The sequence below is a fragment of the Diabrotica virgifera genome, chromosome 10 (genome assembly GCF_917563875.1).
Source record: "Diabrotica virgifera virgifera chromosome 10, PGI_DIABVI_V3a".
NCBI classification, from domain to species: domain Eukaryota; kingdom Metazoa; phylum Arthropoda; class Insecta; order Coleoptera; family Chrysomelidae; genus Diabrotica; species Diabrotica virgifera.
Genome location: NC_065452.1, coordinates 147,648,025 through 147,663,063, shown reverse-complemented (window position 1 = coordinate 147,663,063; position 15,039 = coordinate 147,648,025). Strand labels below are relative to the sequence as shown.

General features: G+C 36.2%; 3 protein-coding genes across 11 annotated transcripts in view; 1 reads left to right on the top strand and 2 right to left on the bottom strand.

Moving 5' to 3' along the window:
- The window catches only part of LOC126893466 (protein claret segregational-like), a 649,821-nt gene that overhangs the window by 159,441 nt on the left and 475,341 nt on the right, over positions 1–15,039 (top strand). The window lies entirely within an intron of this gene.
- Positions 1–15,039, bottom strand: part of LOC126893469 (protein disulfide-isomerase A6 homolog) — a 504,458-nt gene that overhangs the window by 139,238 nt on the left and 350,181 nt on the right. The gene's annotated exons all lie outside the window — the stretch shown is intronic.
- Positions 1–15,039, bottom strand: part of LOC126893468 (protein disulfide-isomerase A6 homolog) — a 250,979-nt gene that overhangs the window by 210,443 nt on the left and 25,497 nt on the right. The window contains exons 1-2 of one of the 5 annotated variants that reach the window (XR_007701191.1): positions 6,854–13,503; positions 608–766 (exon numbers count right to left, since the gene is read on the bottom strand). The exons of 2 other annotated variants lie outside the window; for them this stretch is intronic. Coding sequence is in view for 1 of the 3 variants with exons in the window: in XM_050663712.1 (XP_050519669.1) it covers positions 608–766 (159 nt within the window). In the remaining 2 variants the exon portion in view is untranslated. Of the gene's footprint in view, positions 1–607; positions 767–6,853; positions 13,504–15,039 lie in introns of those variants that run through there. 2 more of the 5 variants (XR_007701190.1, XM_050663712.1) reach the window with 2 other exon arrangements.

Below are 15,039 nucleotides of genomic sequence, written 5' to 3'. Positions count from 1 at the left end.
TTGAGACACTTACCCGTAGGCGCGCCAATGATGAATACAAAATTCTTAATTATGTCAAAAAATGCGTAATAACTACCTCCTAAAACTCACCAAATTTCATTCTCATATCTCGACTGGTCTTAGAGCAATAAATAAATTGGCAGTTTGAAATAAAAATTTCAACACCCCGTATCTCGGAAACTAAGCATTTGCATACATATGGTTATAGAACAAACCGGCATTAATTTTTCATGTAGAATTAGCCCTTAACATTTTTCATACTTATTTACTAACAACCTGTATATCTGCATTGCCAATAAATGAGTCAGATTAAATAAATTATTAGAAGAATATTTTACTTAGCAACAACATTTTTGTTTAATTAGTAGTATTTTGTATTTTGTCAACGACACCCAATTTGGGCGTCGAAACGTTAATAAAATTATTTTTTTCAATTTAATTGTGGCTTAATTCCCATCTAAATAGTTAATCATAGAAATGCCACAAGAAAATAGCTTCAGAACAACATTTGAAACTATGTGTATTTTTTGTTATTGTTAGTCAACATTGTTTTAATTTGATGTTTTTCTGAAAATGAACGAAGACACAATGGTTTTATTATTCTTACCTTAAAAATTCATAAATACCATCCTTGGAAAATGATCCACGGAGAATAGAATATTTCATTTTCTTTGAGTTAATGACAGCCATAGCTGGATATCCAAATCCACCAATATCAAGGGAATTTTCTAAATCAAGTTGAGTACCTGCTTCAGACCAGACCCATCTATAAAAATAACAAAATTATTATATTTGGTTAGATAGAGATATTTAAACAGTACATATGCAAATATAATAAAATTTCTGTTGGTGAATGAGAGAATAGGTTTTTGAATGAATGAATACCTAAGAATTTAAAGGCACTAATCACACAGAAGGCTTGCAAACATATTACGGAACATAGAAATAGATGATCAGGATGTGAGCATCATTACAAATTTATATCGATATCAGTAAATATGTTACGGTAAATGTGATTAAATGGGAATTATTAATAATTACCGGTTACTATTAATACAACCCGAATAGCTAGGTAAAAGTAATAAATATACCAGAAATAATCACATTGACCGGTTATTATTAATAAATCCCGTATCCAAACGGTAAACGTGATAAATGTTGAATACCAATAAGTTCTTAGAAGCTTGTGGGATGGAGGGTTTACTTATTACATGTCTATACTAAATTTACAATCAAGATGCAGTAGAAATAAACAAACCAAGACACGTTAAATGCTACTAGGAGTACTCCTGAATCATAATTTACAATGTACCCATATACATTGTAAATCCTAAATCATGATTTCCAAAGTTTATACATTGTAAATTATGATTCGGGAGTGCTCCTAGTAGTATTTAACATGTCTTGGTTTGTAAATTTCTACTGCATCTTGATTGCAAATTTAGTATACTTAGGTTTTTTGATTAATAAGTTCTGTTTAACTGTCTAAATGTATTGCCAAAATTCCAAAATACGAGTTTGTTAATACATACTTATTACATGTCTAGTTAGGATTTTTGATTGAATATTTCATTCATAGGAGATTCTGACCAATAGAAAGCTACAGAAATCTAAATTAAATCGATAATTTTTGATAATTGCCCTTCGTCAAGTACATTACGTCAGATGCCCTTCGTTGCTACGAAAAAATACATTCAGTGACATTAATGACAATTAATGTTTTAAAAATTATAAAAGTGATGACTTTCAACCGTGAAATATTTATAACAACTGTGTGTTTAATTATACTAATTTGTACTTACATCAATAAATTACAATAAAATTTTGGTTTTGAACAGTTTTATTCATGAAATAATCGCAACAAATTGCACTCGATCTCTAAAATTAATATAGAATTTTAGAGCTCTTGTGCAATTACTACTGATAATTTTGTTTAAGGGCATAGGCGCAAAATGTCGCCTGACAAAATGTTCAATGTGCTTTAAATGTACTTAATTTTTTCGAATCCTAAGAAAACTGGTAGAACACTGGTAGAAAAAACCACAGAATATAATGTACCCTTACATATGGCATTTATTGACTTTCACAAGGCTTTCGATAGCATTGAAACCTGGTCCTTTTTGTCAGCCCTCAGGGATGCTCGAATAGACTCACGGTACACTACACTCATTAAAAATATTTATGAACAGGCCACATTCCACATCAAAATCAATGAAAACCAAAAAACCGAAAAAATACGCCTTGGTAAAGGTATTAGGCAAGGTGATACTATTTCACCAAAACTTTTTACCTTAGCATTGGAAAATGTATTCAAACAGCTCGACTGGGAGGAAAAAGGTCTAAACATTGATGGTGTACGTTTGAGTCATTTGAGGTTTGCGGACGACATAGTATTATTCAGTACAGATATCAAGGAACTGGAGCAAATGATGAAGGAACTAAACCAGCAGTCAAATAAAATAGGTCTCAAAATGAATCTTCAGAAAACAAAAATAATGAGTAATGTACAAACTAATCTTGTTATTGACAACGTCAGTCTTGAAAATGTAGACCACTATATATATCTTGGACATACCATTAAAATCGGCAAAGAAAACCAAATAGCCGAAATAAAAAGACGCATACAATTGTCTTGGGTAGCTTTCGGCAAGTTAAGCTTTATCTTGAAGAATAGAGATATACCAATGTGTCTAAAACGTAGAGTTTATGACAAATGTATCTTGCCTGTAACTACATATGGACTGGAGACCATGGCCTTTACAAAGAAAACCTTAGAGCAGCTCAGTACAACTCAAAGAGCGATGGAGAGGGCCATGCTAGGGATTAGTATGAGAGACAAGATTCGAAATATCGACATTCGTGAAAGAACAAAGATTACTGATGTGGCAGAACGTATAGCAAGGCTCAAGTGGCAATGGGTCGGACATGTTGCCCGAGATAATCCCGAAAAATGGACACAGAGACTAACAAACTGGAGACCAAGAGAGAACAGGCGAGGAGTAGGCAGACCGCAGAAGAGGTGGGCAGATGATATCAAACAAGTCGCGGGCAAACAGTGGATGAGAATTGCCAAGAGTAGAAATCGATGGAAGCAAATAGAAGAGGCCTATGTCCAGCAGTGGACGAACACAGGCTGAAGAAGAAGAAGAAGAAAACTAATCAATATTTTTGAAAAATTTAAAGGCAGAATGAAAGACTTCATGATTACAGAGGGCCGAAAGTCCCTGAAAACTTCTATAATGTTTATTTTAATAAGTTACAGTTATTTATAATTGCAAATATTTCATTCAAAAGAAATTTTTTATTCTGGTGGACTTGAGAGGCCCTCGGTAATAACGTAATCTTTCATTCTGCATTTAAATTTTTTAAAAATACTTATTAGTTTTCTCATGATTCCAAAAAAATGAATACATTTAAAACACATTGAAAATTTGTAACAGGCAACATTTTGCGCCTTTCCCCTTAAGTGTTTAACTGTTTTTACTTATTAAATGTCTAGTTAGGTTTTTTTTATTGATAAATGTTGTTTAAGTGCTTTAACTTTGTTACCAAATACAGGTCTAGTTAAATAGGTTTTTTTGGTTGATAAATGTTGTTTAAGTGTTTTAATTTTGTTACCAAATACAAATCTATTATTACTTGTTTGTTACCAAATATAAGTCTAGTTAGGTTTTTTGATTGATAAATTATGTTTAGGCTTTTAACTTTATTACCAAATTCGAGTCTTTTTTTTTACTTATTACATGTCTAGTTAGGTTTTTTGATTAATAAGTTCTGTTTAAGTGTTTAACTTTATTACCAAGTTTCATAAATAAACAGTAGCGAAGCCCAAAATGCGTTTTTATTACATTTACCAGAGCTGTTAGGATAGTATTAATAATAACCGGTTAATCTAATTATAAAGGCATTATTAATCACATTGACCAACTGCTAAGGTTATTATTAATACAGACCGGACTTATCACATTGACCGTAACAAATATACCGAAATCAAGCAATAAAGAACTGAACCTCCGAAAAAAAAGGATGTGTGTACTTTGTACGCACGTAAGAAGTTATACTTCTATTAAGTATATGATTTCAACGAAATAAATATACTTAAAAGTTTATTTGTATTTTATTTAATTAATAAACTAATTTTGATTCCAAAAATATAAAAAAAAGGATAACAATCGTCCCTGTCAGGATTTGAACCCGGGACTTTTGCGTTATGTAGTCGAATGCTCTACCAATAACCCATCAGGGTTTTGTTTTTACGGCTTCTGGGACGTAATTACAAACGACGTTGACTAATAGATCAAGTGAAGTATTAAATATAAATGTTTAAAAATACTTATTATCTTACTCCCAAGGAAGACAAATCCAAAGACACAAAAATTATAATAAATATATTTACTAAAAACACTAATATATTATTTTCAAACCTTAGTTGCGCTGATACATACATAAATTGGATGATTTAGCAACTAACAACATACTGCTGGTGTGCGCATGCGCCAGGGAATGTAAAAATTCACCCTCGTGCCTAAAGAAGTATAACTTCAAAAAAACACGACAAGACGGATCTAATTCTTTTTGCATTCGATTCGTGAATGCGCCAGGAAACTTTGTGACCCCGAGCCATGATATAATATTGAAACACTGCATACAAAAAATGCATTCTTAAAGTTCATCTCAGACAATAAAAAAAATTCAGAACTCGTCAATTATCGGCGGAAATAAGTTCAATTTTATTAATTGGGGGGTTTGTGGGGTCGCTGAAAACGAATATGATGTCGAAAGTGATCTCTGGAGTAGCTGGTGCCCAGGGTACCTACTGTTTGCCTCGTCTTGTGTGGGTTTCGACAAATTACTCGGGGGTTTTTGTGGTCGCTAACGACGAATATGATATCGGAAGTGATTTCCGGAGTACCTGGTACCCAGGGTACCTACTGTTTACCTCGTATTGTGGAATTTTCGGCAAAAATAATTACTCGGAGGATTTTTGTGATCGCTAACGACGAATATGACATCAGAAGTGATCTCCGGAATCAGGGTACCTACTTCTTCTGAAGTTTTCGGCAAATTCATTAAAAAATTAGCCAAAAATCATTGCTTGGGGGTTTTTTGGGGTCTCTGACGAAGAATATGACATCGGAAGTGATCTCTGGAGTACCTGGTGCCCAGGGTACCTACTGTTTATCTCGTGACTAATGATTTTTGACTAATATTTTAAAGACTTTGCCGAAAACTCCAGAAGACGAGGTAAAGAGTAGTTACCCTGGGCATCAGGTACTCCGGAGATCATTTCCGATGTCATACTCGTCGAAAGAGACCACAAAAACCCCCCGAGTAATGAATTTTGCCTAATTTTTTAATAAATTTGTCGAAAATTCCAGAAAACGAGGTAAACAGTAGGTACCCTGGGTACCAGGCACTCCGTAGATCACTTTCGATATCATATTCATCGTCAGCGACACAAAAACCAGAGTACTGAGTTTCCAGAGTAATAATTTTTGACTAATGTTTTAATAATTTTTTTGCCGAAAACTCCACAAGACGAGGTAAACTGTAGGTACCCTGGGCACCAGGTACTCCGGAAATCACTTCCGATGTCATATTCGTCGTTAGCGACCCCAAAAACCTCCGAGCAATTTGCCGAAAAAACCACAAGACGAGGTAAACAGTAGGTACCTGGGCACCAGGTACTCCGGAAATCACTTTCGATGTCATATTCGTCGTTAGCGACCCCAAAAAACCCCGGGTAATGATTTTTGACTAATTTTTTAATGAATCTGCCGAAAACTCCACAAGACGAGGCAAACAGTAGGCACCCTGGGCCCCAGGTACTCCGGAAATCACTTTCGAAGTCATATTCGTTTTCAGCGACCCCAAAAACCCCGGGTAAGAAAATTGAACTCATTTCCGCCGGTAATTGACGAGTTCTGAATTTTTTTTATTGTCTGTTTGAGATGCACTTTAAGAATGCATTTTTTGTATGCAGTTTTTCAATATTATATCATGGCTCGGGGTCACAAAGTTTCCTGGCGCATTCACGAATCGAATGCAAAAAGAATTATTAAGATCCATCTTGTCGTTTTTTTTTTTTTCGGAGGTAAGGCCGATTTTAGTGCTTTATTGCTTCGCATATCTAAAGATATTCCAAAAAGAAGAGGACTACGACAAGGATGTGTACTATTCCTTCTACTTTTTAATATATGTTTAGAAGAGATGTTTAAAGAGGCACTAGAAGATATTAATGGAGGAATATCAATTAACGGAACACTAGTGAATAATCTGGCAGGAGAGAATACCTGATTGGAAAAAAAGTATACAGTAAAACCTGCCATATCCGGATCAATGTGGCGACAGACCGATCCGGATATGAAAAAATCCGGATATCAAGACCACTACTTCTTTTACAGTTTCTGAAAGGGTTTCTCCTTCACACATTCCAGTAATCAACGCCGTCAATAACTTTCGTCGATAGACACGTTTTATAGATTCTATAATACATTATTTCGCCATCTTTTAGTTCTTCTTTTAGTGCGTTGTCCAACAGCAGGACTGCCTTTTTCGGTAGATTTCGGTAGATCCGGACGGCGCAGAACCGTCCGGATATGGGGAGGTCCGGATATGACAGGTCCGGATATGGCAGGTTGTACTGTAATTGTAAAGATACCCAAGAAGGGAGATCAAACGAATTGCAAAAATTGGCGAGCAATAACACTGTGCGATCTTTGATGTTAGGATCTCAAATAGGGGCTGATTCTTTGTTTTCTAAAGGAGATCTGACACCGGTTCAATAAAAAAACTTAAACATGAGCAAAAAAGGAATAGAATAATTAAATGAGGCGCAAAGAGGTCCACTTACCAATTCAATCCCTGCATTTGGTCTTCAAGAGGGCCCTCAGCTGCATTTAACACTGCACCAAGTCCATACACGAAAAAAGCCTTACCATCTAGGCTTTTACACCGGCAAACGAGCGAGCCGTTGTTGAGTGGCAACTTACGAGCTGTTGATTGTAGAGCAACTTTCGAGCCAATGATTGTAGAGGCACTAGCTTCTCTTACTTTTGACGAACACTACAAGGCTCCAGTTTTTGCACTCATTAAAGCAAACCTCTTTTATATCGCGATAAAAGGCAAAATAACTAGAGTTGGGACCATTTGCCTTCCTCGTGTAAATAAGTTAATTCAAATTTAAAGGAAAATACAACATTCTCCCCCACCAAAATGCAGCTTTAAATGGTGCATTTTAAAACTATTACAAGCTAATAAACTAAAAAAAAAAATAACCTAAGTCATGGCACTTTGGAATAAATCCCAAAAAAAAATTAAACAATATAATACTAATAATAAGATCAACAAAAAAAACTAAGGAATTATTTAAATAGGCAGAGGACACAGCTTCACCAGGGGGCGTCGAAGAATTCCCTTTGTGGTCTTAACATCTGCAACTCTTATAATTCCATCCTGTCCCGGAAATACTTGGGATATTCGTCCCAAACGCCATTGCGAGGGAGGGATATTATCATCCTTTATAAGGACCATCTCTCCGAGTTCGATAGGTTTTAAATTATCGGATGAAGTCCATTTACTGCGCTGATGCAAAGTATGCAAATATTCTTTGCTCCAGCGTTCCCAAAAAGTTTTATGCATTTGATTTATTAACTTCCATCTCATCAAATGAGATGCAGGAATATACGCTCCATCAAGAGGTTCAAACACAGCCGAAAGAGGTTCTAGATTTAAAAAATGACCCGGCGTTAGAACTGACAAATCATTAGGATCAGAACTTATAGGGGTCAAGGGCCTAGAATTAAGATACGATTCAATCTGAATTACGACCGTGTTTAGTTCCTCATATGACAAGATCTGATCGCCTATAACGCGAGCTAGGTGCGTCTTTACTGACTTTATTCCCGCCTCCCATAAACCGCCAAAGTGGGCAGCAGATGCAGCATTAAAATGGAAGGAAATATTTTCATTTGAAGCAGCATTTTTCATGAGGTTAAGGTATTTAGCAGCGCCAACAAAATTACTGCCACGATCAGAATATAACTTATCAACCCTACCACGACGAGCTATGAAACGCTGCAAAGCAGAGAGAAAAGTCTCACTCGATAAATCACTAGCTAACTCTAAATGAAGAGCTTTGGTGGCCATGCAAACAAAGAGGCAAAGATACACCTTACAAGATTTAGCTCCTCGATAGCGATTCATCACAACATAAAACGGTCCACCAAAATCCATACCTGAATTCAGGAAGGGTTTAACCTGGGAAATTCTAACTAGGGGTAAGTTACCCATTGGAGGTTGGTAATTTCTAGGATTGGGCCTCCAACACTGTATACATTTTGACAAAACCGAGCGTATAGCACGCTTAGGAGACAAAATCCAAAATGACTGGGCAAGCAAAAAACTAACTGTACGCAGCCCAGCATGACAGTATCGTTTATGGTAATAATCAATCAGCAAATAAGTTAATCGACTTTCGCGAGGTAGGATGCAAGGAAATTTCTTATCAATCGAAACAGACAAATATCTAAGACGACTGCCAACCCGTAATACTCCTTGATCATCGATAAAGCAGGACAACTTTCGCAAAGGTTTGGAAAAAACATTTCCCTCGAACTCCCTTTCAAAATATCGATGTTGAGTATATTTAACTAGCATAATCAACGACTCATAAAGTTCCTTTGAACTTAAGGGACCTTCTCTCTTATCATTGGGGAATTTTGAATTCCAAGCACACCTCAAGATCCAAGCTATAAGTCGTCGTATAAACGAGAAATCGGAAATGTCATTCAATAGATTCTCAAGAAAATTATCATCATTAACACAAGCCAAAGTTACCGTACGCTCCTCATCAAGCATTTCAGCACACTCAGAAAAGCAACAGGAAGCGTCTGGAATGGGATCGGTGTTATACAAAAACTCAGGACCTGCAAACCAATGAGATTGCTCCAACATTAGAGCAGGTAAAACACCTCTGGAAGCCAAATCAGCGGGATTCTGAGCAGAAGGAACATAAAACCAACTATTAGGAGAAAGGCGTTCCTGTATATATGAAACCCGGTTAGAAACAAAAGTTTTCCAACGATGAGGAGAGGATTTTATCCAACTTAGAGCTACCTGAGAATCGGACCAAGCTACAAATTTTGCGATTTTAAGTTTAGAATCTAATACTCTAACTACAAACTGCATGAGTTTAGATAGTAGAACTGCAGCGGACAGCTCCAAACGTGGAATGCTTACAGTTCTTATGGGAGCCACTTTTGACTTCGCGCAAACAAAAAAGACACAAACCTGACCATCTGGTAGAACAAAACGCAAATAAATAACAGCGGCATAACCCTTTTCACTACTGTCACAAAACCCATGTACCTCACAACAAATATACCTGGACACGAACATACACCTAGGTATTTCAAGCTGTGCAAGGGATAACAGTTGTTCCTTATACTGGTTCCAAACTTTACAAATTGAGTCTGGAGGAGAGTCATCCCAGTCGATTCCGGACAACCATAAACGTTGGATAAGGTGCTTCGTGAACAAAGTCATCGGAGCTAGAAACCCTACAGGATCAAACACTCGGGCCAATTCAGACAACATACTTCTCTTAGTACAAGATTTGTCCAGAGCTGTCACTTCAAAAGAAAAACAATCTAACTGTGCATTCCATTCCGGAGTACCTGGTACCCAGGGTACCTACTGTTTACCTCGTATTGTGGAATTTTCGGCAAAAATAATTACTCGGAGGATTTTTGTGATCGCTAACGACGAATATGACATCAGAAGTGATCTCCGGAATCAGGGTACCTACTTCTTCTGAAGTTTTCGGCAAATTCATTAAAAAATTAGCCAAAAATCATTGCTTGGGGGTTTTTTGGGGTCTCTGACGAAGAATATGACATCGGAAGTGATCTCTGGAGTACCTGGTGCCCAGGGTACCTACTGTTTATCTCGTGACTAATGATTTTTGACTAATATTTTAAAGACTTTGCCGAAAACTCCAGAAGACGAGGTAAAGAGTAGTTACCCTGGGCATCAGGTACTCCGGAGATCATTTCCGATGTCATACTCGTCGAAAGAGACCACAAAAACCCCCCGAGTAATGAATTTTGCCTAATTTTTTAATAAATTTGTCGAAAATTCCAGAAAACGAGGTAAACAGTAGGTACCCTGGGTACCAGGCACTCCGTAGATCACTTTCGATATCATATTCATCGTCAGCGACACAAAAACCAGAGTACTGAGTTTCCAGAGTAATAATTTTTGACTAATGTTTTAATAATTTTTTTGCCGAAAACTCCACAAGACGAGGTAAACTGTAGGTACCCTGGGCACCAGGTACTCCGGAAATCACTTCCGATGTCATATTCGTCGTTAGCGACCCCAAAAACCTCCGAGCAATTTGCCGAAAAAACCACAAGACGAGGTAAACAGTAGGTACCTGGGCACCAGGTACTCCGGAAATCACTTTCGATGTCATATTCGTCGTTAGCGACCCCAAAAAACCCCGGGTAATGATTTTTGACTAATTTTTTAATGAATCTGCCGAAAACTCCACAAGACGAGGCAAACAGTAGGCACCCTGGGCCCCAGGTACTCCGGAAATCACTTTCGAAGTCATATTCGTTTTCAGCGACCCCAAAAACCCCGGGTAAGAAAATTGAACTCATTTCCGCCGGTAATTGACGAGTTCTGAATTTTTTTTATTGTCTGTTTGAGATGCACTTTAAGAATGCATTTTTTGTATGCAGTTTTTCAATATTATATCATGGCTCGGGGTCACAAAGTTTCCTGGCGCATTCACGAATCGAATGCAAAAAGAATTATTAAGATCCATCTTGTCGTTTTTTTTTTTCGGAGGTAAGGCCGATTTTAGTGCTTTATTGCTTCGCATATCTAAAGATATTCCAAAAAGAAGAGGACTACGACAAGGATGTGTACTATTCCTTCTACTTTTTAATATATGTTTAGAAGAGATGTTTAAAGAGGCACTAGAAGATATTAATGGAGGAATATCAATTAACGGAACACTAGTGAATAATCTGGCAGGAGAGAATACCTGATTGGAAAAAAAGTATACAGTAAAACCTGCCATATCCGAATCAATGTGGCGACAGACCGATCCGGATATGAAAAAATCCGGATATCAAGACCACTACTTCTTTTACAGTTTCTGAAAGGGTTTCTCCTTCACACATTCCAGTAATCAACGCCGTCAATAACTTTCGTCGATAGACACGTTTTATAGATTCTATAATACATTATTTCGCCATCTTTTAGTTCTTCTTTTAGTGCGTTGTCCAACAGCAGGACTGCCTTTTTCGGTAGATTTCGGTAGATCCGGACGGCGCAGAACCGTCCGGATATGGGGAGGTCCGGATATGACAGGTCCGGATATGGCAGGTTGTACTGTAATTGTAAAGATACCCAAGAAGGGAGATCAAACGAATTGCAAAAATTGGCGAGCAATAACACTACTTTCTACAGTGAGTAAAGTCATGACAAGGATGATACTAGAAAGAATGGAAGAAACTATAGACCAGTTGTTAAGACCAAACCAAGCGGGCTTCAGAAGTAATAAAGTATGCACAGATCATATTAACACATTAAGAAACATTGTAGAACAAACAATAGAATGGCAGAGCAAAATCTATATAAATTTCATTGATTTTAGACAAGCTTTTGACCGGATTACAGAGAAAAAATGTGGGAAATATTAAAGAGATATGGAATTCCATTAAAATACATAAGAATAATTATCAAAATGTTCTATGAAAACTATACCGCACAAATCATGCACAATGGGAAACTCACAGAACCAATTAACATAGACAGTGGAGTCAGACAGGGGTGTATTCTATCTCCAACCATATTTTTGATCTTAATCGACTGGGTCATAAAGAAGGCAACGAAAAATAAAACATGAATTAGATGGAATGCTTTCGGTCAGCTTGAAGATCTAGACTTTGCGGATGATATATGTCTGGTGTCCGAAAAAAGACAACATATGCAGAAAAAACAGAAAAGGTGACAGAAGAAGCAAGAAAAATAGGATTACAGATTAACACAAGAAAAACAAAACTTATGAAGATAAGTACGGAAAGAGAAATGGGTATATTCATTGAAGGAGAAGAAGTAGAAAATGTACAGAAGTTTTGCTATCTGGGAAGCATAATTGACGCTAGCGGTGGAATAGAAGAGGAAATTAATGGAAGGATAACTAAAGCCCAAAATGCATACTATATGCTGAAGAAAACATGCGAGTCCAATAAATTAACAACCAAAATCAAAATCAGGATATTTAATACAAATGTAAAGAGCATTTTGCTATATGCAGCAGAAACTTGGAAAATAGAGAAAAAGATTATACAAAAGGTTCAAACATTTGTAAATAGATGCCTTAGATTAGACGAATATTGCAAATATATTGGCCAAGTCGGATAAGTAACAAGGAACTTTGGAGAAAAACTAATCAAGAGCCGATAGCCAAAACTATAAATAGACGCAAATGGAAGTTTATTGGACACACATTAAGGAAAATGAAAATGATAAAACCAAACAAGCCCTGGATTACCAACCAACTGGAAAAAGAAAACAAGGCAGAGCAATGGCATCCTGGAAAAGAAATATTAGCAGAGAGCTAGAAGACAATGGGTTAACATGGAAAGAGGTGAAAGCCCTGGCCAGGAACAGAGATGAATGGAGTGGACTGTAGAGGCCCTATGTTCCAAATGGAATTAAGAGGAGTAAAGTAAAGTAAGTAGTGAATAATCTCAGATATGCAGACGATACAATACTCCTTGCGGACAGCAGGAGAGGGCTGCAAATTTTTCTCACTACGCTCAAGCGTGCTGGCGCGCAAAGCGACTCAAAGGTAGGAATATTCAACATTATGTATCTCTTGTAATTTTAATCCGATCAATCTGAAATTTTAAGAGTATTCTTGCAGTTATGCACTTTCATTTAAAATAATACCTCCCCCATTAAAGGAAGAGGTATATATAGTAAATTCTGAGCACATAGATAAGAGGAGACCTATAAGAGAAATATTAATTTCGTAAAAAAATATTTAGTACTGACGCACAGTGGTCCAAAAACCCGAAAAGCTGGCCAAAAGTCAAAAAAAATTTAACGTTTCGAGAATATTATTACATTTTCTAAAAGGGAATTAAATTCCCTATTCAGTTCTGGCAATCCTAAAGCTATATCTCCTGTATCTTAATTTCCAGTTCAGTTCAAAGTTGACCTTCGTACGGAACAAAAGCGCAGTTAAGAATAACGAATATTTTATACGCACAGTCTTGTGCGTGTATCTCGAAAACGAAGTGTGAAAATTCAATTCTGCAAAATGGAGGATATTCGTGGAGCCATCTTTAATAAAAACCGATAATATCAAAATATTTGTATATGTGTTATATTTAGTAGATTTTAAGTTGAAGTTAAGTAATAAGAAAGTATATAAACTGCGCGTCATAGAAAACGGGCACCCTAAAAAATGGGTCATTTTTGATGTCGCGTATCTTCTAAACCTGTTGTCCGATTTAAGTGATTTTTTGAATATGTTATAGCCTTATTCTTTAACAATATCTCTATAATAATATTTTTGCTAAACAGATAAATTTTCATTGTATATCGGGTGTCCGAATCAAACGTGTTTTTTTCTCAAAGTTCGCAACACCCTGTGAAATATTCTAGAATTTCCACAAGGAAGAACTTCCCATAGTTGGCTGTATACCATTAATTACAAGTAAAATTTAATAAAAAAGTTTCTTCTTGGTAAAAGTTATATTAGTTTAAAAAGCCCTGAAGGGCTACAAACATATGAACAAAACGTTTTCGCTCTGTAACAAGAGCATCATCAGTGTTACAAGAACATGGTGAGCCAACCAAAAAATACAAAGGTCAAAGCCTTTCAAAAAACAGACAATATTCTTATATAAATGAAAACCGAAAAATCCAAAGGATGGATAAAATTCCTAAGGATACGGCCTTAAGGCAACATATGACTCCCACACGTTGTAAGTGGGTCAAAAGGTAACTAGGTCATTCTGTTATAAGAGGTGGCAGGCAACTCCTGCCACCTGCCACAAGTTGCCTGCCACCTCTTATAACAGAATGACCTAGTTACCTTTTGACCCACTTACAACGTGTGCGAGTCATATGTTGCCCTAGGGCCGTATCCTTAGGAATTTTATCCATCCTTTGGATTTTTCGATGTTTTCATTTATATAAGACTTTTGTCTGTTTTTTGAAAAGCTTTAACCTTTGTATTTTTTGGTTGGCTCACCATGTTCTTGTAACACTGATGATGCTCTTGTTACAGAGCGAAAACGTTTTGTTCATATGTTTGTAGCCCTTTAGGGCTTTTTAAACTAATATACCTATTACCAAGAAGAACATTTTTTATTAAATTTCAATTCTAGCATTTATAAAATACTGAAATTAAAACCCAACTATAGCCTTAGGTTTTCTTAACATTCTGTTGTTTTATTCATTCGCTTATGTTGGATAATACAAAAGTTATGTACTTTAACAACTAGCCATGCCCTTCATCAGTACAGGGTGTTATAAGTCTAACGGGTGTTAGGGACTAAATAAGTTCGACAAACTTTAAGGGGTAATTCTACATTAAAAAATAATGACAGTTTGCTTTATAATCATATATCCGCAAATGCTTCGTTTCCGAGATATGGGATGTTAAATTTTTTCTTACAAACTGATGATTTATTTATTGCTTTAAAACCGGTTTAGATATGCAAATGAAATTTGGTAGGTTTTAAGAGATGGTTATTGCGCATTTTTTGACATGCAACTAAGAATTTTATATTCAATATTGGAGCGGATACGGGTAATTTGACCGATCATATTATTCGTATGCACGCCAATGGTGAATAAAAAATTCTTAATTGTATGTCAAAAGATGTTCAATAACTACGTTTTAAAACCCACCAAATTTCATTTGCATATCTCAACCGGTTTTAGGGCAATAAATAAATCGTCAGTTTGTAAGAAAAAATTCAACATCCTGTATGTCGGAAACGA